Raw genomic sequence first — 27,590 nt, forward strand, 5'->3', positions numbered from 1 at the left:
GGCGGCACGGCGTGCGTCACGTGGTGGAGAGAATCCAGGAGTTTCCAAAACAAAACTTCCTTCAGAATTAGACTAGAAATAAAACAGACATGCGGGTCGTGTTGTTTTTTTAAATCCTGTAGTCCGGTACCGACCCGCCCACAGACCGATACCTCTGACCCACAGCTCAGGTGTTCTGGTGTAAACCTCAACTATTTACTGATTTAATGAAACAAACTTAAACTTTTGAGTTTCTATCCCATGACATGAGAAAATAAACAAAGAAAATTCATTTTAGAATAAAAATGTCATTAAATATTAACATTTTGTCAAAAACCAAACCCATGACAGCTTAAAAATACGATTTCAAGCTGAAATAGGATTACAGATGTTTCCAGGCCGTAAACGCCTCACTGCACTTTTCTCAGACGGACACAAACATTTGGAGACTTTATCTCTCAAAGTTTAAAGAAAAGAAGTCCAGAACTATAGAATGAAACGTGAGAACAGAAGACACGACATGGAGGGGATTGATTGACAATGCTCATCAGCCAATCAGGAAAGAAATCTCTAAAAAAAAAAACGTTACCTGCAGACAGGCCTGCTGTGGCGGCAGGTTGGTGCCCCCGCCCACCGTGCCCAGCTCTATGGAGGGCATGGTGCAGCTGATGTACAGGTCCTGTCCGTCCGGACCGGACGGCTCCATCTGGGTGATGCAGCTGCTGCTGCTGACCGCCTGTGCCGGGTCCTGAAGGCAGAACGGAGGCTGGCAGTGAGGATGAGGAGCTGGAGGAAGCTCAACGCTCTTTGAGGAACAAAAATGCTTTTCTGGGATTTCCACGTTTTTCTTTGGTTAGTTTTTTTTTTTTTTTTTTAAAGATGTAAAGGCAGATTGAGATCCGGTACCTGTCCACAGGCGATGAAGATGGCGGCCACAATGTTGGCAGCATGAGCGTTGAAGCCTCCCACACTTCCAGCCATGGCGGAGCCCACCAGGTTCTTGCTGATGTTCAGTTCCACCAGAGCGCCCGCGCTGCTCTTCAGCACCTGAGCATCAACCACAGGAAGTCAGCGAACCGCAGACCCAGAGCGGGCCGCGCCGGCCACGTCTTCCTCACCTCTCGGACCACCTGGCCGGGAATGGTGGCCTCGCAGACGGCGGACTTGCCCCTGCCCAGGATCCAGTTGATGGCGGCGGGCTTCTTGTCGGTGCAGTAGTTGCCGCTGAGCGCCAGCAGCTCCACGTCCGGAAAGTGCTGCTGGAGTCGGTGCAGCGCCTGCTCCGTGCCCTGCAGAGCGCGGCGCACGGTCAACACAGTTGCAACAGGTGAGGAAGACTCCCGCCGAAGATCAGCTCTGACCTTAGACAGCATGTTCATGCCCATGGCGTCTCCCGTCTGGGACTGGAAGCGGATGTAGAGGCTCCTCCCAGCGATGCAGACCAGCAGCTTCTCCAGACGAGCGAACCTGCCGAGCACAAACGCCGGTTCACGACGCGTCCGTCACCACAACGCCGCCCACCTGCTTCCCCGCTGACCTGCTGGTCTCGTCGAACGCCTCTTTGATCAGACTGAAGCCGTCCGCGGTCTCCAGCCAGACTTTGACCTCTGCGGCCCGGCAGGCCGACGGCAGCCTGACCACGGGGCCGCGGGTCATGCGGTCGGCCAGGATCCTGCTGCTGCAGCCCCCGCTCAGCTGAGCAGGGAGCACAGGAGGAGGCGGGGTTAGCGGGACAGAAGCCGCCGGCAGAAGCTGTAACCACACACCGGCGGCACTCACCGACAGCGCTCTGCATCCTCTGTTGGTGCTGGCCACCAGACAGCCCTCTGTGGTTGCCAGGGGAACGTAAAACTGGCGGCCATCTAAGAGGAGGGGCCCAGCCACCCCCACAGGCACCGGCATGTACCCGATGACGTTTTCACAGCAGGCGCCCATCACCTGCAGACCAGGTAGAGTGTTACCGACCAGTCTGGTGAGGAGGAGGAGGCGGCGTCTGACCGAACCTCCTGTACCTTGGAGTAGTCGTAATCCTTGAAGGGCAGCTGTTCCAGCGCAGACGCTGCAGGCAGCTTAGGCGACAGCAGCTCCCTCCTGATGGCCACGCCCCTCTCCGGAGACTGCAGGACCGTCTCCAGCTTGTAGCTCTGGATTTTACCCGCGGTGACGAGCTGCATTACCTCCACGTCGGTCACCATCCGAGGCCCTCTCTGAGAAACACAGGCGAGCAGCTCGCTAAAACGAGAAGCCCAGAGGGGAGTGACGCCTTCCGAGGTGGTGGACTCACCTGAGGATCGGCGAGGACGGCCGCGCACTCGTCCAGCGGTCGCAGCTCCGACCTGCAGCCCGGAGGTTCGGGAGACGCCGGCTCCCTCTGCTCTGGCTCCATGGAGTCTGCAGCAAGAAACGGGAGGTTCTCAAACGTCATTTCATGTTTCACTTCACGTTCGTGCCACCTTAAAACAGAAGTGAAAGCCAAACGCGGTGTTGCATGCAGCTCATACCTGTCCCCGTTTGACCCCCCCATTACAGGCTGAGGCTCTGTAAGAGCTGCACAGGACAAATTCATCAAAAAAAAACCTTCTGTTGGTTTTATCTCCATAGCAACCATTTTGTTTTTTGGTCACCTGATGAACAGGTCTGTGTGATTTGTAGAAGAAAGTGAACTTTTGGATTTCTGCAACTGAGATGTCTTTTGTTGACCCCACCCACATTCCTAACATATTCATATTATATATCATACGGTTTCATTCAGCTTTAGCCAACAGTTCACGTACTACATTTCCAGAATGTTCCGGTAAAAAACGTGCGAGCAACAGATTCCCCATTTTGGGAGCTCGCTACCTTTCAAATCTACAAACTTTATTTCCAACATTTTTTTTTTTCCAAGTGATGTTCAAGGAGTTAGAAGGCAATAAATCAAAGTTCTTATGAGGAATTTTAATTTGTAAAAAAGGTACTGAAGGTGTGTTTTTTTTTTATATTCAAGATGGCTGCCTCTTCCCCAGGTCAAAGGTCAATGGAACTTCGGTTCAGGTTGTAGACTTAACCTGGAAACATGGGAGGGACGTTTCGTAAAGATCGCTAGATCAAAGGTTTTCTTTTCCCGTATTGCATGAAAATGTGAAAAATAGCCAAATTTCACATTTTTGTCCATCCCATAATAATTCAAAAACTTCCTTGGGATGTCCCTGTATGCGTCTTTTGATTTCTTTAGTGGATTTTGAACAATTTCCTTTAAGCCGCATAAGAGATTTTGGCCTCATTCATTTTTTTCCTGGTTTCGCCGCTGCGATGTTTTTTTTTAACTCAAACATGAACAGAACCAGAACTGGACCCGGTTCTTCAGTAAACCACTCAGCACCTCTCCTCAGAGCTGTTTCTGTCATCCACACTCTTTGTCTCTAACCTGGACAAAACTTCCAGGAAACGTTTTCTTCTGATTACGGCAGCGATTGGAGGAACATAAACAGCAAAGGAATAAAGGAGACATGAAGTTCTCGAGGTCGTCCACATCTCAAACGGATCAAACCGTCTCTGGTGAAGCACTTTGAGGTGTTCTGCAACAGGAGCAGCGCTTTATAAATAAAGTTATGGACGTCAGGACAAGAACGGCGAGCCGTGGAGCGTTTCTGCTTTTTGTTTGTTACCTGTTTCTGCTTCCCCTTTAGAGAACCTTAAGCTTTTAATACTAAACAATATCCATGTATGTGATCAAATATTAACCTTTGGCACACTAAAGAATGAATCTTTTATGACATTTTTGTTATTTTCCTGAGGTTTTTTTATCCGATCACCGCTAGCACAACGGAGAAAGTGGGTGTGTCTGTGCTGGCAGCGTAGACTGAAGGGGCGGTTCCTCAATTTGTGACATCACAATGTGATGTTGTCGTGGATTGGGAGGGGCTGGTGCTCGGAGATCGGGGTTCAGAGTGAGCAGACGTGGAAAAGGCATCAGCCGGATCAAAGTCTCCCTGATCTGAGCGGAGAATCTGTCTCAGAAATGTGCGGCTGGACATCTCTGATGTCGCTCGCCATTTTTGTCGCACCGCTAGTGTTAGGCTGGGGGGGTGTGAGGGGCTGTAAGCAAGCAGAAGAGCGCGTAAACAGAGAGCTTTTAGCATGAGGAGGGGAACGGGAGGAGGGTTGATTCGCACCAGTGAAGAATTTTGGCCAAAAAACTGTGTTTATATGTGTTTTTTTGGTAAACCATCAACGTTTTTATCTTCAGAAGACAGCAGAGTCATAAATACACTCAATTAGATTTGCTGGTTAGTCTGATGCTCGTTACTTTAGACACCGGCCACACACCAGGCAGAGACTAGAACTGACTAAGACAGACTTTTTGGGGAGCTGTTCCTTTGCTGTTGTTGAGAGTTGTCGTGTAAGCTGTGCCGCGTTGGTTACAGCAAACACAAAATCAAGAAAACTAAGACGGATGACGTCTCGCCATCTCAGTGCAGCAAAGGGATAAACGTTACGCTATCTCGTTTTCACGACAGAACAACTTTTTTTCCACCTGATAGGGGGGGGGGGGCAAGATACTGTATAATCTTCAGATTTGTTTGGGGAAACTTTTTCATGAAGGCTTTTCCCACCATCCCTGCAGCCTTGACACTGAACAGTTGTGGTTTAATTTGTGATGGCATTGTGTAGTTTGATAGGCTGTAATATCTAAATAAAGTCTATCTAAAGTAGCAGTGACAAAAGTTTTACATGAACTGAAACGTTTTGATGTTTTTCTTAATTTATTTGAATAAATCTGCAGAATTTCTTCTGTAGACTGTGTCCTGACATTAAAAACGAGACATATTTTAGTTTTTTAATGTCAGCACACGGACTCCGTAAGAATTAAACAGAACTGCACAGAAACTGACTGGACCTTGAAGTCTCATTAAACCTGCAGGACACAGTTATGAATCTCACCTTCGCCTGGGGACGCGCTCAGCTCCGAGGAAGAGGAGCTGGTTGCTAGGACACCGCTGGAGCTCCTCCGGGTCGGCGGAGCTGGGAGGTCCCTCCTGCAGCAGTCCTCGGCCACCGGGGGCTTCAGGGCTGGGGGGGAGCTGCTAATGGGACTCCTGAGAGACAGAGAGGACTCTGTCTCCGCCTGCTCGAAGAGGACGTACTTGACGGCGAGAAGCAGGGCGAGGCCGAGCGTTATCACGTGTTCTAGCTCCACGCTGAGGGGCGGAGACAAGACAGTGTTACTGCCAATCTCCATGTGTGTGCGCCTCCGTGTGTGTGTGTGTGTCTCTTCACCTGGAGAGCTTCTGAGGCCACAGGGATCCAGTCGCGTCGGGTCTTTCCACGGCAGCTGTGCGGTTTTTCCCCAGAGACTCGGCTGTGAGGCGGGTGTGGGCGTGAACCAAGGCCAGGCCCAGAGACTGGACGGGGACATGGTTTCATTAGGATAAATCAAGTTTAAACACAAAACCTGGTCAGTCGAACTGGCAATCGGGGCGCCCACCATGATGATTTTGACCCTCTGGGTGACGGGGTTGGGTTTGTTGTCCTCCTCTTCTGCCAGGACGTGAGCCAGGTGGCTCATCTGCCATATGGGACGGCCCTCTCTGCTCTCCCTTGACAGCTGTGCACGCAAACACACAACAGTCAGATTCACACCGCCCCCACCCTCGCCCGCAGAGGTCACGCATCGCCATTACCTCCAGCACCAGAGAGACGCACGCCGGGAAGAACGTCACGAACACAAAGTAATTGGCCAGAACAGACATGCAGCCGAAGCAGCACATGATCTCCAGCTGAGGAACGCCTGCAAAACAACAGATCAAATCAAATCAAATCAAATCAAACTTTATTTATAAAATAGCGCTTATCATGCATTTCATGCAGCTCGAAGCGCTTTAACATTAGAAACAAAAAACACACAACATTACAGTAAAAACCCAACCCACCCTACACCCTTCCCACTCCCCTCCATTAAAGCACATGACCCACGACAATGAATGTTGACTACCAATGCAAGTTAAAATAAATAAATAAATAAATGAATAAATAAATAAAAAAGCAAGCAAGCAAACAAGCAAGCAAGCAAGCAAACAAACAAACAAACAAACAAACAAGGCTCGGCTCTGCTGCGAGGAAACGGCATTTGGGAATCTCTTCATACCAGGAGCCAGCCCGGCCACGGGAGCATCGCCAGAGCGGCAACCCAGACCGGGACAACACCAGGGTCCACTTCACAGCCGTGAGGCTGCAAAATTAAACCCCAGCCGCCCCAGCAAGGGCAAGAACTGCAACAACAGCCACCGGGCAAGCCGGCAACCCTGGCAGAAAAGACTCCCACAAGAAACACTGGGGCTAAAATCACAATAAGATACTAAAATTATAAGATTTATTAAAAATATATATATATAAATAATAATAAATAAATAAAATAAAAAAAATAAAATAAATAAATAAATAAAAAATAAATAAATAAATATAAAAAAAACTGAGAATAAGATGCATAAAATGAAATGAAATATAGTATAGAATATAGCCTATAATAAAACTAATAGAATAAATTAGCAGTTAAAATCAACTAAAAGCTAAATTAAAAAGGTGGGTCTTGAGCCTCTTCTTAAAAACCTCTACAGTCTCTATGGCCCTGAGGCCCTCTGGCAGGCCGTTCCACAGGCGAGGACCGTAATGGCAGAACGAAGCCTCACCATAAGTTTTGGTCCTCACTTTAGGAACAACTAAGAGGCCAGCACCGGAGGACCTCAGGGTCCGCGAGGGCTCATATTTTAAAAGAATATCATTTAAATAAGAAGGCCCAAGACCATAAAAACACTTATAAACCATTAAAAGAACTTTAAAATCAATCCTGAAACGCACAGGGAGCCAATGCAGCGACTTTAAAATCGGTGTAATGTGTTTCCGCCCCCTGGTCCTCGTCAGAACTCGTGCCGCTGAGTTCTGCAATAGCTGTAGATTTGAAATAGACTTTTTGGGTAAACCAGAGAGCAGGGCATTACAGTAATCTAAACGACTGAAAATAAAAGCATGCATTAGCACTTCTGTGCTGGCAAGAGAGAGGAACGGGCGGACTCTGGCAATGTTTTTAAGATGATAAAATCCTGTCTTGACGACATTTTTAATGTGTGGGATAAAATTCAGCTCAGAGTCAAAAAGTACGCCCAGGTTTCTCACACATTGAGAAGGTTTAAAATTATGAAGATGTGGTAAAATCATCTCTCTCTTGTCTTCAGAACCGATGATTAGAACTTCAGATCCGTCAGCGGAACGTTTCCAACGTCCGTCGGCATCGTCGGTGGAACGCTCACCTGACATGGTGCCGATTCCGATCACCAGACACTCCACCAGAGCGTCCAGGGTGAAGGTGGGGCCCAGGATGGCCATTCCCTGCGAGATGTTCTCCCTCACCTCCTCCTGCACACAAACGCAGCAGTGAGCCGGTCTGATAGCAGATCTGACAGGTTTACAGGCCCGTCAGAAACCTGACCGTTGAAGACGCCGCATCACGCGTCTCAGGCTGTTTTTACAGTCGACCCCTGCCGTGGGTTTGAGCCCGGACAACAGATTACAGTGAACATGAAGGGGGTCTGCTTCAGTGAAACGCCTCACAGCAGGAAACCCCGACAACGGCAGCAGCCAAAATCGCCAGAAATCTTTGCCGAATCAAGTCATCAGCTAACCATCAGATCTCTGGAATGCATGTCAACAGACCGAGCGGCAAAAACATGACTGCTGTCCCACCTGAGAGCTGGAACTGAGGGCGAACTTGGCAAGCGTGCAGGCTTTGGACAGGTCGATGAGCAGGAGAAAGAACGGCAAAGCTTCACTGCAGGAAAAGGAGGAGGTCAGAGGGAACGTGAAAACTGACGGTATTACACAGCGGGCGCCACCAGACGTGCCGCAGCATCACACAGGCCATCAAAAGTTGAGCGTGTCATGTTTGATCCACAGCTCTTCAGTAAAATCACCAACCACCGTTTCGCAATATGGCTTCATCTGTAGCAAAATGTCTCCTTTGATAGATGATGATGAGCTCTAGTGCCATTGCAGAAATTTGAAAGCATCTGCTGTAAAACAATTTATTGATCACATCCGTCGCAGTGTGTTTGAATGACTTATCGTGTCAGTTGGTTTGTGTTTATTTGCATAGTTATGATTTAATGGAAACGGTGTACTTGAGCAATTGTGAATTTTTTGCCACATTTCTAGAATTTTGATCAAGTTTTGTGGAAATGTGTGATGGAAACGCAGCTGCTCAAATCCAAACTGAAGAAGCTTTAATTTAATCAAAGAAAGTCAAAAATCTATATAAAATCTAAATAAAACACAAAGTCTGAACTGATAAGTATTTTTCAATCCAAAGGTCTCCTAGACCTCCAAAGGTATCAGCTTAAATCTACAAAATAAAAAACTTACTTGAGGCCTGTGAGCTCTTTTCCAAAGAAATGGATGACCACTGTGCTGAAAACAAAGCTGGAAAATACTGTGAATAACCCTGCAATACCTGCAGAGAGAAAGCAGAAGCATTTGAGTCATTGTTAAGACTTTCAGAAATCTCTTACATAGTTTTGGTTAATTTAAGTACTATTGCCACTCTATGATAAATTTGTACTGTATAATAAAACATAATTTCATTAGGGGGAGGCATAGTCATCTCGTTTTAATCTGCACTCAAAAAACAGCACAAAAGTAATCCATGTAATCCAAGCACACAGGAAATCCAAGGACATATTGCATTTGATCTAAGGGCCAGATTTGGTGAGGTAACCGTGTGAGGGCCAACCATTGGGCCTGCATTTTTGAACTAAAATTAAATGCAAATTAACCTTTTTATAGCAGCATTATTTTCATTTCGTCTAAATACATTTTGACCCAGAAAGATGAGCGGTGTCGGACGCGTCAGTGCTTTCATCGCAGGTTTATGAAACAAACTCTGCTTCTTTGGGCTCCACCAGTCTCTTAATATCAGACGAAATGTCTTCGATTCTCCGGACCACAGTGTTCAAAGCCAAGTAAACATGATCAAACTCCGGCTTCTTCTCAAATGTCCTCCACCACTTTCACAACGCAGTCTTGAATAAATTCCCCATCGCTGAAATATTTGCCGTGCTTGGCAATCAGTGTCGCTCCCTCGTATTTCACTTTTGTGGCGTTTAAACGCTGCTGTGCCGTTACACCAATGTCCAGTTGCTTTAATTATTCGCACCGTTCCATCCCAGTTTGTCAAAGTTAGGATATCGTCTGGCAATGCCTCATGATAATAAACCCCTTAAAAACAGACGGTTTGGCATTTTAAGCGCGCACAGTTGTGCTTTAATTTAAAAACAAAATTTTAAAAAGCCAATTTCCATTTGTCCTCGAAGCAGCCGCCCTCGTTTCCACGATCAAACAATCGTATAAACAATTCTTAGAAACCAATCGTTATCAAGCATTCGTGCACAAAGTTCTTAGAAGGTGCTGGGCGCCACAGATTATTGAATTAATGACATGACCTTGCAGGCCCCATTTTGGCACGCGGGCCGGACTTTGGACATGCCTGATCTAAGACCTATTTAAAGCAATGCTGGGGTGAAGCATCCCAGCTCAAAAGCATCCAACATACTGACCCAGAATATATTTGGATCCCAGCTGCAACAGATTCTTGAACTGGAAATAGATGTAAACAATGGCCATGCAGCGAGTGATGGTCAGGATGATAAAGTCATTGCTGTGGACGTTCTGAAAGAAAATGCACAGCTCCTGTTGTAAACATCTATAAACACAGATTTCCAATGGTGGTGAGGGGCAATCACCTCCTGCGCTTTGGGGCACTCGCTCCAGCTGCACACTTGGCTGCTGGCTGTGAAGCTGCTGTTCATGGAGAAGAGGCACACGGTCACAGCCAGGGTCCCCACTATCACCTCCCATGGGTGGGAAGCCACCAGCAGGCCATGGAGCCTGAACAGGCGGGCCAGCATGTTCCCAGGGGTCGTTAGCCCTTCTTAAGGTTACAAAAGTCTAAACTAAAACAGAACAGAAGATTGGCAAAACTTCTTAAGACAAAACGGCATCTTACTGATCTAATTAACATTTAAATGAAAGGATATAATGATAATAAAAAATTGTATATGTACAATGACCTTATACAAATAAAAAGGTCTATAGGGTAAAACATAGATTGTTGACATTAGCATCATTTTTGTGCTAGCATTAGCCATGCTAGCCTCAAAGGGCTTTTCTAGAAACCACCCCTCTGCATCATTAAGAACTATGAGTAGTAATTAAAAATACTAAATGACTATTCACCTCAATTAAAGCTGTGCAGTCTTCCATAAAATACTGTAGTGGTGGTTTTCTCTTCTGTAACAGTCCACTCCCTCAGCTTTAGCCACATTAGCCTTCCCACTCCACCAATCTCCTGGTAATATTTAAAGTTTGGCACCACAATAAAAAAATATTTATATTCAAAAATATTCAAACAGAAAAATAAGTGTGTAGAAAACACAAAACCCTTTAATATATGCGCTCGAAAGGGTACGATTTTTATTTTGTAGCTACTAGCTAGCGTTAGCATTACCTACTTAGCATTAGCCGAAACACCATACGCAGTAACTTACAGAGAAATATTTGTCTTGCGGCCTCATTATATTCCTAAAGTTATTGTTTGGTCTCTTTGTAAAATTTACGTACTTTAAACGGTGACTTTCACCGGGAACAGACAGTTCTCTCCATGCCGGTGTTGGCACTACTCATAACCCCTGATGCAACGAGCGGAAATACGGGGAAGGCTGATGACGTCAGTGTTCCGTCACGGCGGCTGCGTATTGGGCACGCGCTGCTACAGCAATGAAGTCACCCAGAGCACGCCCTCTTTTTCCCGTTTTCTGTGCCTTTATGAAACTGTAAAAGCCTTGGGGGGGGGGCTTTTTCTTCCACAAATTTATTTATAAATCGTAATAAATAATAATAACAAAGACAAGAAAGCGTATTGTTTTTATCTCTAAATATGTAAAATTCCATGAAAGACTGTGGCAGTGATGAAGATGAAGAAGATCAGGGCAGAACAGAAGGCCAAGTTTTGGGAGCTGAAAGAGGATGCTGTGTGGCTTCAAAGCACAAAGTTTAAACAGGCTTCGGTGAATCAGGAGTTGTTTTTTTTGTTTGTTTGTTTGTTTGTTTTTGCAGCTATAGTAATCTGGGAAGCTGGGAGGAAGGTGCATGATGTGACATCTGGAATGACACAAGTCTCTTCTAACCATAGATGGTGGACATGATGCTGCCCGCATCATCTCCAGAACTCCATCCTTTGGTCATATCCCCCCCATTCTCCAGCAGCTGCACTGGCTTCCCATAAACTCCAGAATCAAACTCCACCTCCTCCTGTTTACTTTAAAGGCCCTTCATAACCTCATAGCCTTCTCCATATTATTACCCTCTCTCGCTCCCTCCGGTCCTCTTGCTCTGTTTTGCTTTGTGTCCCCCGGCTTGGCTTGTTACCATGGGGAGCCGAGCATTCACCCACTTGGTTCCCAATCTCTGGGATTCTCCCCCTCCTAAACTCTGCAACATTGATAATTATGTAACATAATTATGAGCTAGTAAACCATTAAAAAGATGAAGCCCCTCCCTGCTTGTCTATGGTGAACACCGTGTGCTAAAAGCGAATTCAAGAGAACGAGTGTTTAACGTGTTTTTGAAGATGCGTCATATGCCCGGGGTGTCTATAGCTTGAGAGGACTGAATACATCAGTATGCTGGGAGAGGCACCACAAGGTGAAGGTGGAGGTCAAACTGAGGACGCATGAGGACTTGTTTGACAGGTTGGCCACAAAAGAGGGAGAGGTGGATTTGTACAGGGGAAGCGGAAGACCAGTGCAGCCGGTTAGGGTGATCAAGGACAGGAATGGAAATGTTTTGACAGGTTCCACAAGTGTGATGAAAAGATGGAAGTATAACTTTAAAGAGCTGATGAATGAGGAACATGTTAGACAGGACAGAGGAGAAAAGGTAGATGTTTCGGAGCAGGACGTAGCAAAGATCAGTAAGAATGAAGCGAGGAAGTCAGTGAAGAGGTTGAAAGAGTGGATAGGCAGTTGGTCCTGACAACAAGCAACACAGGTTAGGAAGAGTTCAGCAGATGAATTTCTGACTGATAAACAAGATCTTAGAGAATGACGGATGTCTGAGCAATGGAGGAGAAACGTTCTGATTCCATTTTAACCCTTGTGCTATCCTAGGCACCTGGGAGTTGGGTCATCTAGACCCCACTAGACAGTGCGCTGAACCTTTTTTCTTCAATGGTTTGTGAACCTCACTGGTGTCCATGGATTACATGACATCCTCTCCACCTTAATCCACCTTTGTCATGGTAGGGAGAACACGTCAATGGTCATCTTGACCCCAGGGGATAGCACAAGGGTTAAAAAGATAGACGTGAAGAGTTGTGGAAACCACAGAGGAATAAAGCTGATGAGATCCACAATGAAGTCATAATATAGTCAAGAAAGTTACACTGCGTTTAGAAATTAGCTTTTCTGAGCAACAGTTTGGTTTCATGCAAAGAAACAGAACCACAGATGCTATATATAAATATTACCTCAGGGGCTTTGTGGTAGAGTGTAGACTGAGACTGAAGGTTGTGAGTCATACCAAAGACTAAAAATGGGACCCAATGCCTCCCCGGTTGACATTGAGCATGCAGGGGTTCGATTGGGGGGGTTAAACCACTAAATGGTTTCTGAGCGTGGCTGTAGCTAAAGGTCCAATGCGGAGAACAAATTTCACACACTGAGGTGCGTGACAAATAATGGAACTTTAACTTTCAGGAAGCTTGTGGAGAAGAAAAGGTCAAAGGAGGTCAGTAGGAGCTACATCTTGTCTTTGTAGATCTAGAGGTCAATGACAGGAGCTGTGGTTTGGATGAGGAAGTCTGGAATTACAGAGAAGAAGGTTCCAGATATTCTGGACTTGGATGAAAGCTGGAGGACAGTGGTGAGATGTCCTGTTGAAGGTGGAGGTGGAACTCCACAGCGGATCAGCTTCTTTTTTGCTGTGGTGATGAACAGACTGACAGATGAGGTTAGACAGGAATCTCTGTGGATCACAATGTTTGCAGATGACACTGTGATCTGTAGTGAGAACAGGAAGCAAGTGGAGGAACATCTAGAGAGGAAGAAGTTTGATCTGGAAAGGAGAGGATTGAAAGTCAGCTGCAGCAGCAGGAAAGAGTATCTGTGTGGAAATGAAAGGAACCCGAGAAGGACGGTGAGGTCACAGGGAGCAGAGGGGAAGAAGGTGGAAAAACACAAAACTCCATTAATTTATTTCGTAACCCTTGGTCTATCCTAGGCACTTTCCCATTGGGAGTTGGGTCATCTTGACCCACTAGACAGTGCTCTGAACCTTTTTTCTTTAATAATTTGTGAACCTCACTGGTGTCCATGGATTACATGAAATCTTTCCACCTTTGTCATGGTAGGGAGAACACGTCAATGTAAGGGTGGGGTCATCTAAGATAGCACAATTAATTCTTCATACAAAACATGACTCAGCAATTTTGGTTTGCTAAACTTGTACAGCTCCACCCATCATTGACATCAAACAACATCCCGTCTTTCTGCTTCTCTCCTTTGTCACCTGAAATTATTTTCAGTCCGTCCTCTCTGCAAACTGCACGTTTTTACACTTGAGCTGCGGCTAATACTCAGCAAACACAGCAAAACGGGTTTTCAGCAGCTGTTTGTTCTGGATTAGACCCTTTCACAAAATAGTCATAATGTATGTGTTTCAGGGTTCAGACAGATGTAGTGGGAGGACAACAGCAAACCTTAAAGCCTTTATGACTGCTGAAGACTAAATATTATCAGTAAGGGGACAAAATCTTTAACATTTTGCAAAATACACTTTCTTCTGTTGTCATTTCTATAAAATGCTTATCTTTATCAGCTTTGTTCACTGGTCCCTGCAGCTGAACGTTGAGGTGCTACTGAAAAAAAGTAGTATTGGATTTTTGTTAAGTTTTCAATTTTCCAGCTGATAAAGCGTTTTTTCTTTTCTTTTTTTTTGATGTGTGTATCACAACATCATCTACGTCTTTCATGCCCTGTAAATGAATCATACACAAAAAAAAAACCTGGACCTGGAAGCTCAGTACATTTGTATTCGTCCTCCAAAGCTTCAGTACACTCTCGTTCGTCATGATGGACAATTCTTTGTTGCAACATAAAGCACATTGGAAGAAGCCGCCTGAGGACGTTGCAGAGGATGATGTGAACGTAGCCTAAGGCTAGTGGAACTTGCTCTCACTTATTATGTACTGGTGGTGTTGCCACCTCCAAGTTGTTGGTAAGGTGCAGCCACTACTGATTGCATGCCAATCATGCACGTACAAAGTGTGTACATGATATGTAATTGCCCACAGGATGTCCACACAAACTACACTCTAATTACCTCATTTCCAATAGTCAGTCTGGGGCGTGCATTGAGCATTTATCACATGAACAGCTCTAACGGGCTCAATCGAGGGGGTTAAAAAATGTAAAACCCGTACGACACATCTGCATCTCACCTACTTCACACTTACTTATCTGTATGTTTTACGTGTTGATACGACTTGTCCACTGCAGCATGCCAGTAGAAAAACGTGTATGATCCTTTTCTCTGTTCGGGTTCACCCGCAGTCTACAACCTTGATTTTTCCTGCAGGTCACTTGTGTGCCTCAGACAGGTCTGACAGCGTTTTTACATGCAGACAGCCTGAATCCACCTGTAGTAAAAATTCAAGTAGCATTGAATTTTAGTTAAGTTTTCAGCTTTCCAGTTGATAAATTGATTGGTTTTTTTTTGGTTTTCTTTGCACATTGTCAAACCCGTCAAGTGTGAGCTTCATGGAGCAGCATGTCCAGACGTCAAAAATCTGAACTTTGGTGAAGAAGACGTGTTGCATCAACCTATCAGGGACTCCGCTTTGGGCTTGTGACGTGTTCAATGACACGATCAGCTTGTGGAGTCCAAAATCAACGTGAGGGGAATCCGATCCTTCTCCTTCGGAACTCCTGATAGTTTACTTATTTGCATTGGAACAACGATAAAAACATCTAATTTTAGCCTTATTTTTCCCTCTTTGATTGATGCGGGCCAGCCCCTTGGTCGCAGAGACACAGAAGTATCGCTGAAAGCGTCCATAATTCAGACGCAGCTCCTGCTGCAGGGGTGAACCTCGCTGGACTGGGAGAGTCTCTGACTGATTTCATGAACCCAGACATGGAGAAGTGATTACAAACACTTTTTTTAAAGCCCTTTGAAATAAATAAATCTGATTTCTCAACATCATGTACGTCTTTCAGGCCCTGTAAATGAATTATACACAGTGTTAGAGTTATGTAATTATCATTTGCTTTCACGCTATTATCACCATAATATGTTTGTTTCAGTTCTATCTTAAGGAATAGTTAAGGAAACTTTAGTTGGTTATTATGAAAAAGACTGGAAAATGAAACTGCTTCAACAACCAAAATTACAAAGTTATTTGCAAATTAAGGACACATTTTCGGCTGAGCCATATGTTACATATAACTTGAAAAGAGGACAAAGATCCTTATGTGCTCAACTGAGAGCAGGAGTGCTCCCCCTACAGGTGGAACAGGCTTTAAAGGCATTCCTGAGGAGGAAAGACTCTGTGAGGTCTGTGAATTTCATTTTTTGTTTTATTGTCCTTTGTATGAAAAACAGAGACTTTGTATGTATGACGTCATGGAAAAGAAATGTCCTGATTTGTTTTGGTTATCTGAAGACAAAATTTTACGTTGGTTTTTGAAAATGAAATCTTTTGTTTGGCAAATTTTGTGTCAAAGGCATGGACAATAAGAATGGACACTTTGTATTCTGTTAGACTCTGATTAGGGGGGTTATTGGATTTTTTTTGTGATGGGGATGTATCTTTATGTATTGTGTATTTTGTTTTTCCGTGTCATATAAGCCTGTGTGGGCTGGGCACATTAGTGCATGACACTTAAATAAATCAAATCAATCAATCAATCAATCAATCAATCAATCAATCAATCAATCTATCTATCTTTCAGTAAGAAAACAATGACCTGAATCCACCTGTAAGGCCGGGGGAGACAAAGGCCTACAGTCTCTTAAAAGTCACTTGGACTTTCCGATTGGATTGAGTTTGTTTTTCTGTTTTTTATTTGTTCAGAAGAAAAGAAAATATTTAGTTTCCATAAAAACAATACAGTAATAAACACAAAAAAACACTGACACTGTGCAGTCAGGCACTAACTGAATGTCTGTTCTGTATAAAGATCTGGGAGGTCTGCATGGCTGCACACACCAGTTGAGCACATTTGAACCCAAAGTCTGGTTTGGCTTTCAGATCACTAAAGTCAGCTGGGTGGGGCATTTAACAAGAAGGGGAAATACTGCTGATGCATTAGAGTTCATTTCAATTGTTTACACGCAATTTCGACAACCGGGTTCCATTTATAAAAATATATAATCACGATTATCCAAACAGAACACTAAAATTGCAGAATTCCCAGATTGTTTGAAAAATGACACATTTCAGTCAAAACATATACAGATATCTGTGAAAATGCCGTTAGTTTTCTTTAAACCAGCACAGTCCTCAATGATCAGACACTTTTGCAGACAGTTTCACACTGTGGTAATAAATAAAACACACAATTGTAAAAAGAAAACATGTTTTTTTTTTTTAGAAAATAGCATGTGCTAGATATTTGGCCCGAACTCACCTGCTGCCTTTTACAGCACACCTACCTGAGTGCTGCGTGTTCTAATTAGCACACGTGTGTTTCCACACCTTGTGGATGTGAGTTTCATTTGTGTGGTCGTTGGCACTCCGGGGCTTTGTAACCTCCCAATCCTTATCAGTGTCTGAAATGTTGAAAGGTTTGTCTTGTTTCTCAAATCCCTGTGGGCAATGTTTTACCAAAAAAGTGACGCAGACATTGTGTGTAACGCTTTGCAAATCTTGATTTCGAATTTTGAAAAATTGTGTGGAGATTTTTATCTTAGAGCGTAAACAATTGTAAAAAAGCTGCAATGAAAAAAGTAATAAGTTACATAGTGTGCAGAAGTAAATGAAGGAAGTGCAACACAAACATGCTCATATTCATGAATTCATGAACAAGTTTGTGCAGATTCATAAAACTTCACGTGCGACCGATATTTATTTCTCAATGTGTTTTAGATTATTTTTAATCTTTGTCTACAGAGTGATGTTTGCAGACAGCTTTCACGTCTGCAGGGCGTCTCTCTAAAAACGTCTTTATAATCAACAGATGGAAGACGAGATGAATCTGCAGGAAAACCTCTTAGCAACAGTTTTCATATTTACTGTACTGGGTCTCAATGTGCGTCCGTGTACGTGTTTGTGTATGTGTGTGTGTGTGTGTGTGTTTGTAAGTGTTATGCATTTTTGCATTTGCGTGTTTGTTCTTTTGTATGCGTGTGTTTATTTGTATGTGTGTGTGTGTGGTTCAGAGCTTCCTCTTGTTAAAACAACACCAGGTTTCCTTTAGCTTTCCTTAAAGTCTCTAATGTATTAGAGACGGTTATTTTGAAGTTGATCTGGAAATAGTTTAAAGTTGATGTTAAGTAATTTTTAAAACATTTTTTTAATTTTTTTTTATTCCTTTTTGGGTTTTCATGTTAAAAATAGTTAGCTATTCATTCATATTTGAGTTTATTCAATACATTATTTAGTTTCCATCCATGGCGTCTCCTGGATTTGCCTCCTACGTCTCTTCATTTTTCAGAGAACTGTTGCTAATCAGGGTTCTGGGAAGATTCCCACCTCCATTATTTATTCTGATTCTTGGAATGTTCTTGTCATTAACCAGCCATTGTATTTCTCTGCGTCTCCTTTTAAATGCCACTTTTGTCAAAACCCTTTTATATTTATAAACTGCTATGCAAATTTGATTAATCAGCAACCTGATTTACCTTTTTTTCTCATCTTTTTTAACCCAGAAAACAATTTGAAAGTCCAGGTGTAATTATGGACTCTGATTTCAACTTTAAGGGTCACAATAAAAGTATTGCAGCCTTTTCCCGCCTCAATACCATTAGGACGATCCAAGACACTTTGTCCAAACCAGACCTTGACACACCTATTTATCTCCAGTAAGCTATTTTTTAAAGCATCCCCACATAAATCGCAAGATTTACGTTCTATAACCCACAAAAGGTGAACCGTGAAATAGCTAGAGACCACTATGAACCCTAAAGCTTTATTATCTTCATGAACAGAACACAATCAATGACAACGTCCAATAGTCTGCAAACCGTAAAGCTTATTAAACTTTCCTTTTACAGTTATTTCGTTTCTTATCCAGGAAACCTTCCTCATTTCTCAAATATTCAGAAGTTTGAGGGACAACTCGAGAACAAATCTTCCTGACGATAGACCGCCTTCCACTCCAACAAAGGTCTAAGTCCAGAATTAAACTGCTGCGAACAACAGGTCGTAGGCAACACACGAGGGCAGGTAAGGTTGAAGTGGCTCAGACGCAGGCACAATCATTTTTTCAACCCACTCTAACCCTAACTAGTGCTGTTGAGGTGAAAGGTGCACGCTCCTCGTGCAGCTCTTGCACCCCGCCTGGCTGTGATGCCACGTTCACACCGGGGGTCAGCAACCACCACCAGTAAAAGGTCTATATAAACGCACGTTTCAGGTTTCTGTGCTCAAACCTCTTGCGTTCACATGTCGCTATGAACGTTTTCAAGTACGTTTGTGTGCTCTACATACAAAATGTGCGACCATTCAACAGGCGTTGAGAGTTAAACCAGTTGAACTTTGACAAATGTGGTGGTAACGTTGGGGTAGCGCCCTATTTGAATTCACAGAAATGCCAAAATTGATCATGAAGGAGAAATTAATAATTGTGATTTATGCCCGGCTGGAGTTACGTGACACCAAGTCTTACATATTATCTGAATAGAGCTGGGAAAGAAAAAGCCAGCAGCAAGATTCACAAGATCTGCACTGCTTTGACAGTTTGTACCAAACCTTCCAACAAACATGCGTTAGTATCAGGTAGTCCAGTGTCAACACCCTATGCTAAAAGCCTGTCAGAGAATCTCCATTCAGCGCGTTCTTGAACGTGCCGCACATGCCCAGTGTGTATGTGGCATTAGAAATGAGGAAGTGAAACAATCAGAGGGTAGTTTGTGTGTGCATCTTGTAGACAATCACACAGTATCACCTTCACATCCTGTGTGCAAAGCGTTTGCGCACAGTCGGTAAGGAGCTGGACTCTTACCAACATCTTGAGTTTGACTTACGGGCATCGTACAATAGCATTACCTTTACGACATGAGGGCGTAACCAGAGTTGAGACAGGATGACAAAGCCCAGATTGGTGGGTGTGGGGTCATTTCATTGTTTTTGAGTTATGTACATGGGACAAATAATAAATACAATTATGTCTTAGTGACATTTCCCCCAAAGAGGCTCCTTTAATGTGACTTTTTCGTTTATTTAATGATGGACGACCAAAACCCCCACCAGAAAAAAAAAAATCTGTTTTGCCTTCTTGCTTCTTCTATTCTCTCTTTTCAATCAATTTTTTACGTATTTTGTTTTCTGCCACTGAATAGCTACTGATAAGCGATTAGTGATACTGAAGTACAGCAAGAACAATTTAGTGACAACCTGTTGGATTTTGTCATGATCTTCACAGTGCTATCTGACGAATCACTTGATTATATTAACAAAATATTATATTCATAAAACATAGCAAGAAAACTGCATATGTCTTTGAATGAACTGCCCAAATTGGACATTATTTATACACTTTCTTCTGGTGCAAACAAAAAGCAGTTACAACCTATAAATCGTCTTTTGTTGTTTTCTGCTTTTGTAACCCGCCCTGGCCTTGAAAATTGATGTGCAGTCCATTGTTCTTTACTGTGTGTTCTGTATAAATCAAAGAAGAAGTCATGCAGGCCTGCATCACTATCGGGAGCTTTGACCCGACCTTTCATCTTCAGCCAGAGCTCTCACCAGAACGCCACAGGACCACATCAGGACGTCCCAGAGACTCTGCTGTGAGTTATCGTGACATCTCTGACTATAACCGGTCGTTGTTGTTTTAGGTTTGACAAAGACAAGAGTTGTGGTTGGTTCCACATGTTATCAGATGAAAAAGTCCTCTCTGGCTGGAGATTTAGTGAGATAAAGTCATTTTGTTCCGCTCTGTGTCGGAACTTTCATGCGTGTCAGCGTCACCTCCCTCACAAGCTCTGGGTTTTTGTCAGCAGAGACAAAGAGGACATTAAAGTTTATTTCAGTTACATCCCAGGGGATCTAAACTTAACAGTTTGCAGGGTCAGCTTTAAAAAAAAAGCACACGTCCTTCCTCATCATCCTGTCTGCTACAAAGTCTGGGTAACAGCTTTTTTCTTTCTTTGTTTAAGTCAGATTTCCTGATCTGACTGCTTTTACTTGGTGATTCTTCGCGCCTCAGAGCGCAGGACCACTCCTCTCTCCACCTTTAGAGGAGTGGTTCTGCTCCTCTTACATTTAAGGACTTTGGAGCGGCGCGCAAAACCGGGAGCAGCTTTTCTGAGTAAATTTCAACCAGTCTAGGAAATCCCTCCCCCTTTCCGGGTTGCTTTTTTTCTTTTCTTTTTTGCGCCGTCCTTGTCGTCAGACCGTCGGAGCTGGGGTCATTCTGGCTCAGATGGCGCGGCTTTCGGAACCGTCCGAACTGGATCCGGGCCGTCGGCTCCACCTTTGAGGCTGAGCGTCACGGAGCATGAAGGTCTCGGTTGTGACTCCCGAACCTCGCAGTCTAATCATCATCACACGGCTTCGCTTATCAGAGGGGGAGGGATGATCGCCCGAGAGGAAAAGTGAAATCTACCGCGTCAAAACTTTCAAGGTGGCTTGATGAGTCGGAGCGCGAGGCGTCTGGAAAAGACGCACGAGCGCAGAGAGGTAAGCGTTAAACTTTTCCAATTAAAAAAAAAGTATTTTATCATTTAAAAATCGATAGTGATTTTTACAAAAGTTTGCGGAACATACAAAGCTGAAGATTTATTTTTGTAAAATATATTAATCTGATCATCAGAGGAGGTAAGTAACGAGTAGTGAACTAAAACGTGTAACTTTTAGTAAAAATGTAATAAAACTACTACTAGGCCACATAAAGTTACAGTTGTCTTAATACTCTTATTAACTTTACACACATTTGTGTTGTCAAAACAAAGGACTTTAAAAGGAAGGGGAAATCGTTTAATTTTGAAATCTGGAGGTTTGATTTGATTTGATTTCCTTTTTATATTTAAACAAAATAGTTAAATAACCAGAAAGTGATACATTGCTCGAAAACTGTGTTGGTAGAAAATCTGACTTAAATGACTTCAATCACTTTTACATGCTGAACACGTAATTATTCATGTAGACACAGAAGAATGAAATAACAAAGCATCAAAGTACCAAAACAAAGTCATGAAATCATGTTACATTTGTCCCGTTAGGCTACTCGTTTTCTGATGTATACACTTCCATGATTTTGTTTGTAATTGTTAAAGATCTTTTCCCATTTTGATATTTTCCTTCGTGTTATTCCAAAAGTTCACCCCACTGAGAGAGAAATGCACAAACTTCCTCCTTACATGAGCTTGTTTTTTTCTATTAGTAAATAATCTGCGTCTATTTCCTGAAACAGTATCTTTTTGTGGAAGAAGTGTTTTTTACCATGTTCTAACTACTAAACCAGATCTCGTTTTCAGCTTTTACAGAGACTTTTCTCTGAGTCCTTGGTCAGATTTTCACTTATCTTTTAACTTTTTCATAAAATGACTTTACCTTCAGAGTTTCGGCTGCATTCTCTGCTTGCATTTAAGCAAACCTTATAGCAGGAGTTCATGACAAAATTGACTGTTTTTGTGGTGCAAACCTCCAAATGACAGATAATTTGAACATTTAAAACAAACCAAAGTCCTGCCTGTAATTAAAGCTTCACGTCTATATTTTTGTCCTTTAGAAAAACTGTTAACATTTATATACTGTGGGGGGGTGGGGGGCATAATCCTTCGTATATTAAATTTTAACGTTTGTCACCTTTAAATTCTTGGGTTTCTTGTTAAAACCCTTTTTTAGGTGTCATTCGTCATCTAGAGTTAATCCAACTTGTTTTTTATTTTGAAAGCCATATCGGTGATAAGATCGCATAAAATATTTTTTTTCTATCAGATAAAAACTTTTTTTTGAGGAAAAATCTGTAATCATTTTTTGTTTTATAGAGAGATAGACAGATCCTTACTGTAAATGTCACAAGAACTATAAAATTATAGCAGTGCTTCTTGGTACGTGCAACAATTTTCCTGGTAGAACGTAGGACTAAAATAAATGTGTTTCCCTGAAAGTTCATACTACACATGACGTACTACGTATAATAAATAGCACATGAAAAGTGCATTGTGTATTTATTCATGTGTGTCAAACAAAGGACAAAGTTGATCATCTAAAATTGCAATAAATCATACAAATACCACAATCGGTCATTCATTTAAAAATCTCTAATTGGAATCAACCAAAAAATAAAGCATTTTTACAGGTAAAATGACACGTTTCTATAGCACATCCATTTCTAGTAGAGGTTAATAAATTAGTTGTGATTTGTCATTCGGCTCTTTGCTTTTTTTCTCATATTACTAAATCTTAATCCTCAGGTTTCTCCTTTTGGTCTTCAGCTTGTTTAGTTATTTGGCAGACGCTACATTGTAAGCATTAATCTGACCAGGTTTCAAGTTTATTGATGTTTTGTTAAAAGTTTGTTTTATGAGTCGTAAAGATCAAGGAAAGGGGTTTATTTATTGGTGGACATTGGCTGTGCACAGCTAAGTTTCAGTTCTCTTAAACCACCTTCTCTCTTGCTGCAGAATGAAAGCACGACGGTCATGGCAGCGCCTAAAAAGAAACCGGTTCATCCCATCCCTCCTCCTGCTGACCATAATTGCTCTGCTGTTGGTCAACATCAAGCACAGCAACATTCCTGAACCCACGGACCAACCAGAAGTCTTGAAGAGCCTCCCGTTCCACAAGTATCACATTAACTGTTCAGCTGTTTATGACATGGACCCAGTGGAGATTGGTAAAGCTCTTATCATCAGGAAGAACAAAGAAAGAGAAGACACAGATGAAAGTCTTGCAGAGTTCACCGAAAATTGCCCGTCATTCATCAAAATTAGAGGCTATGATGACGTGTGTTTTTCAGACCAAGAGAAAGACTTTCCTCTGGCTTATTCCTTAGTTGTGCATAAAAATGCGTGGATGGTAGAAAGACTGCTCAGGGCCACATACTCGCCTGTCAATGTCTACTGTATACACTATGATCAGAAGTCCACGCCTCAGTTTACCGCCGCAATGGAGGGCTTGGCCCGCTGCCTGCCCAACGTCTTCATCGCCAGCAAGCGAGAGTCTGTCTTTTATGCCAGCATCAGTCGACTGCAAGCTGATCTCAACTGTCTTCATGACCTTGTGGAGTCAGAGGTCAAGTGGAAATACGTCATCAACCTTTGCGGCCAGGATTTCCCACTCAAGTCCAACATGGAGCTGGTGTCAGAGCTAAGGAAGCTCAATGGCTCCAACATGTTAGAAACGAGCCGACCGTCCAATATCAAGAAGGATAGATTCAGTTTCCACCATGAGCTGAAGGACGCCAGCTTTGAATACCAAAAGCTGCCAGTAAGAACGGATCAGGCTAAAAGTCCGCCACCTCATGGCATAGAGATGTTCATCGGGAATGCCTACTTTGTGCTTTCACGAGAATTCATACTACACATGACCTCCTCTGTCATTGCCATGGATTTCTTTGACTGGTCCAAGGACACATATTCCCCAGACGAACACTTCTGGGCCACACTTGTGCGGGTGCCGGGTTTTCCCGGGGAAGTGGCCAGAGAAAAGCCAGATATCACAGATCTGATGAGTAAGACCAGGCTGGTGAAGTGGTCCTATTTGGAGGGGAGTCTATACCCACTGTGTACCGGGGAACATGTTCGCAGCGTTTGTATTTATGGTTGTGGTGAATTGCGCTGGTTACTCAACTACGGCCACTGGTTCGCCAATAAGTTTGAACCAAAAGTGGACCCCGTCCTCATTCAGTGCCTTGAAGAGAGGCTAGAAGAAAAGCAGAGATCTCTATTCACAAGGACTTCCTTAACTTGTCATAAGAGTACAACTTAAAGGAACTGATCGCAAACAACTGTAAGCCAGCTGCTTTTTCTATCTGTTTTTGGCACATTTTTCAAAAGTTTTAAATTTTTACATTTGGTTGAAAAAACCAAAAGGACTGGATGTCATTTTTATGTTTTTTTGGGTGTATTTTGAGGGTCTAGTGTGGTCCAGAGTTTGTTTCTTTGGATGGTCCACTTTGTTTTGGACGATCAAATTGGCAAAATTGGGTTTGCCTGAATAAAAGGGGTATTGGTTTGCATTTAACTAACTCTTATGGTGGTTCACTACAGTGGAAATGCAGACAGATCTTTGAGCTAAAAAACTAGGTGACGCAAACCAAAGAGAGTCACCTTCAGAGACAATGTGTCAGAAGGTAATTATCATATTTTTTGGACTATAAGTCGCTCAGGAGTATAATTCACAGACACCAAAATATGCATAGTAAATAAGAAATAAAATTGTATGTAAGTCGCACTTGAGTATAATGCTACTCTCACACCAGGCTCAAAAACGCGTCTTCGAGCGACTGCTTCCAACCAAAAGTTTGTGTAAACACACGGAAATGTGCGTTTCAGGCTTCCACGATCAAAATTCTTGTGTTCACGCGTTGCTACGCAAGTTTTTAAGTCCATTTGTGGGCTTTATGTACAAAACGTGCACTGAAAGTTTAACCGGTTGAACTTTGACCTCTCAGGGAATTGGCTTTGGTAGTGACGTATACAGTAGATGGCGTCCTTTTTAATTCACGAAGTGCCTAAATTGATCATGAAGGAGAAGTACCAATCGTTTGAAACTCAATAATGAAGGAGAAATTATTAATACTTGCGGTTTGTGTCTGGCTGGAATTACATGACAAGTGTTGGAGGAAAAAGCCTGGAGGTTCACAAGAATTGCACCGTTTAAACATTTCACACTGTTCTAGCTGCAGATACAAGTGCTAGTACAAGTGCTAGCAACAACAGACCTGTGTGAACACCATATGTAACACAACTGAATAAGTGTCTAGTATAACACTTATACATACATACAAACAATTATTCAGAGAACAGTAGCATAGAGCAGTGTTTTTCAACCAGTGCGCCGCGGCACACTAGTGTGCCGTGAGAGATGGTCAAGTGTGCCTTGGGAAATTGCCCTCATTAACTGATTTAACAACATTTTCCATCTCCAGGATTCAGCTCTTTGTTCATCCAAACAGGCCCTGATAAAACACTACGAAATTAGGAATATGAAAGATCATAAAATACTTTTTCTTTGTGTTTATTTAATTCTATGAAATACATTTTGATAAGAATAGTACCGCGATTTAGCCGCAGCTTCAGCTGTTAGGAAAAGTCCCGCCCCTTTAACTGTCTCCACCAATCATTCTTGGATTCTTAATCACATGTCATCAGCCTGACCAATCAGATGTGGTTACAGTCTTCACTTCCTTGTTCTAAATTCTGCTGAAAACGTTGCTCAGTTCTAAGAAAAATACCAGCTAAAGCTCGTCTTTAGCGGTGTAGCTTTCCACAGAATCCGGTGTCAGACCGTGGAACAAGTGAACAAAACAATGAAGCTCAGAGACGCTAGTCTGTCTGCGCTCGGCGGATTATTCAACTACATCTCCCATGATGCATTGGGTGACAGCGTGAGGGTCTGGGTGCGCGACTCTCTCCTCTTAACGTCGTGAAACCACAACGACCACAAATCAGTTTTTAAATATTTTAACTTAACTTTTATTACATCTTAAAAATAAAACAGCTACAGCTTCCAGCTTTTTCTGCCAAAATTATCACAAAAATGCATGTGAGATCATGGAGGGACTGTAGATCAATACAGACCGAGTTTCTCCTTTTTTTTTTTTTTTTTGAATGCCGGTGTGCCGCGGGATTTTTGTCAAGGTTGAAGTGTGCCGTGGCTCAAAAAAGGTTGAAAATCACTGGCATAGAGAACATGTTAACAAAGTCAACTAAACTCTTTATAACACATTAAATCACTAAATCCTTTAAACCTTTCATCGTCGGTGTCCGTTTTGAACATCTACGCCAAGGCCAGTGCTTCTTCTTCTGCGTTTGTGTCAGTACCAAATACTGATACACACACCTACAGTGGCTGTTAGAAGGAATATAACGAAAAAATAAGCCTTTTCTTTTTAAAAAAAAATCACATATAACTTGTACCTGAGTATAAGTCGCACCCTCAATCAAACTATGCAAAATATGTATATATGTATATGAATATGTATATATTTTATATTTTATAATATATTATACCCTGAAAAATATGGTAGATGAAAAGTTGAAAAATGTCATATGAAGACGATGACATGAAGCTGTGATGATAGTCAGGGATCTACAGACTAGCACTATGTACTAGTTGGGCTTCCTTTTCTCTAACTATGGATGATCTATAGTTAAAAGTGCAATGTGAAAGAAATAAAGATGTCAAATTTATAAGCTTTTTCTGTCCCGTACTTGTGTGTTGGCATTCCCCCGCAATGTGCCCGTTTTTGTTCACATTAATTTATTTAAACCTTCTAAAGTAAAAAAGAATTGCATTTTTTAGGTTGCTTGCAGACTCTAAATTGTTTCTAGGTGTGAGTGTGAGTGTGTGCCCCTGCAACAGACTGGGAACCTGTTTAGGGTGTACCCCGTGCCTTCTCCCATCAGAACCCTGTGACCCTGAAAGGGACATAACAGGAAATAAATGGATGGCTGGATGGATAAAATTATGACTGTGAAACGTTCTCATATTTTAAATACAATCATTGGGTAAGCATGGCCTAGCCTTCACCTAACTATTAAGAAATGCAGTGGCAGACACTAACACACAAATACCTATACCAATCACCATTACCGTAAGGCTAAGGCTAAAGCCTTCTTTGTTCAACCAAACTCAACTTAGATTCTTCTGTACTTCTTATCAGCTAATTTACCTTTTCTTTATTATTTCACTTGAACATGAACATGAAAGCATTGGCAATAATATAGTCACTGCGCACATTCAGAGGACTTTTTCTGCAGAAATAGGCTCCCTGTGGTTAGTCCCTTTGGAGATCTGCATAAAAATGTATCATATCACTGAACGAAAGAACTCTGAGGGTCTTCTAAAATAAGGAAATCTTTGTTTTTCACTAGTTCAGCATTTTGAAGCTTAATTTTCAGGAATCATTTTGTCTCTGTACACGTGGCCTTGGCTGCCCAACCCCAGTCCTCTGATTTCTATTATTACCCATCCTAAATACTGATAATAACCTGGTTTAGGGAGTGTTCAGGTAATTATAAAATAACAATCAGCAACATGTTTGACAGGTTCCTTGCAAAAACAAGAAGGAAGATAAATTCCAAGGCTGAGGTTGGAAAGCTTTGCCTTTAAAGGTAATTTTCGCTTAACTTTTCTCAAGGTAATATATAAAAAATCTAGATCAAGCTTTGACACTGAATGAATGGGCACA

The 27,590-nt window shown here is 42.7% G+C and overlaps 2 protein-coding genes across 5 annotated transcripts in view; one reads left to right on the forward strand and one right to left on the reverse strand.

Moving 5' to 3' along the window:
- The window catches only part of LOC101166888 (3-hydroxy-3-methylglutaryl-coenzyme A reductase), a 12,092-nt gene extending 1,308 nt beyond the window's left edge, over nucleotides 1–10,784 (reverse strand). Inside the window, exons 1-19 of one of the 4 annotated variants that reach the window (XM_023960401.2) lie at nucleotides 10,627–10,784; nucleotides 10,243–10,354; nucleotides 9,750–9,959; nucleotides 9,564–9,675; nucleotides 8,374–8,461; nucleotides 7,699–7,783; nucleotides 7,266–7,371; nucleotides 5,643–5,749; nucleotides 5,447–5,566; nucleotides 5,239–5,363; nucleotides 4,903–5,159; nucleotides 2,264–2,370; nucleotides 1,992–2,186; nucleotides 1,759–1,917; nucleotides 1,517–1,674; nucleotides 1,341–1,446; nucleotides 1,098–1,268; nucleotides 886–1,026; nucleotides 569–727 (exon numbers count right to left, since the gene is read on the reverse strand). In XM_023960401.2, coding sequence (XP_023816169.1) covers nucleotides 569–727; nucleotides 886–1,026; nucleotides 1,098–1,268; nucleotides 1,341–1,446; nucleotides 1,517–1,674; nucleotides 1,759–1,917; nucleotides 1,992–2,186; nucleotides 2,264–2,370; nucleotides 4,903–5,159; nucleotides 5,239–5,363; nucleotides 5,447–5,566; nucleotides 5,643–5,749; nucleotides 7,266–7,371; nucleotides 7,699–7,783; nucleotides 8,374–8,461; nucleotides 9,564–9,675; nucleotides 9,750–9,914 — 2,361 coding nt within the window. In that variant the 5' untranslated portion in view covers nucleotides 9,915–9,959; nucleotides 10,243–10,354; nucleotides 10,627–10,784. Of the gene's footprint in view, nucleotides 1–568; nucleotides 728–885; nucleotides 1,027–1,097; nucleotides 1,269–1,340; nucleotides 1,447–1,516; nucleotides 1,675–1,758; nucleotides 1,918–1,991; nucleotides 2,187–2,263; nucleotides 2,371–4,902; nucleotides 5,160–5,238; nucleotides 5,364–5,446; nucleotides 5,567–5,642; nucleotides 5,750–7,265; nucleotides 7,372–7,698; nucleotides 7,784–8,373; nucleotides 8,462–9,563; nucleotides 9,676–9,749; nucleotides 9,960–10,242; nucleotides 10,355–10,553 lie in introns of all 4 variants that reach the window. The other 3 variants (XM_023960402.2, XM_023960403.2, XM_023960404.2) reach the window with 3 other exon arrangements.
- Nucleotides 10,785–20,445: 9,661 nt separating this feature from the next.
- Nucleotides 20,446–26,592, forward strand: LOC101166645 (glucosaminyl (N-acetyl) transferase 4). Its single transcript, XM_004074635.5, has 2 exons — nucleotides 20,446–20,908; nucleotides 22,858–26,592. The coding sequence occupies exon 2, from the start codon at nucleotides 22,859–22,861 to the stop codon at nucleotides 24,161–24,163; it is 1,305 nt and encodes a 434-aa protein (XP_004074683.1). The 5' UTR covers nucleotides 20,446–20,908; nucleotide 22,858; the 3' UTR covers nucleotides 24,164–26,592.
- Nucleotides 26,593–27,590: the final 998 nt, after the last annotated feature.

Source organism: Oryzias latipes, chromosome 12 (genome assembly GCF_053564925.1).
Source record: "Oryzias latipes strain Hd-rR chromosome 12, Olatipes_Hd-rR_3.1".
In the NCBI taxonomy this organism is placed as follows: Eukaryota; Metazoa; Chordata; class Actinopteri; order Beloniformes; family Adrianichthyidae; genus Oryzias; species Oryzias latipes.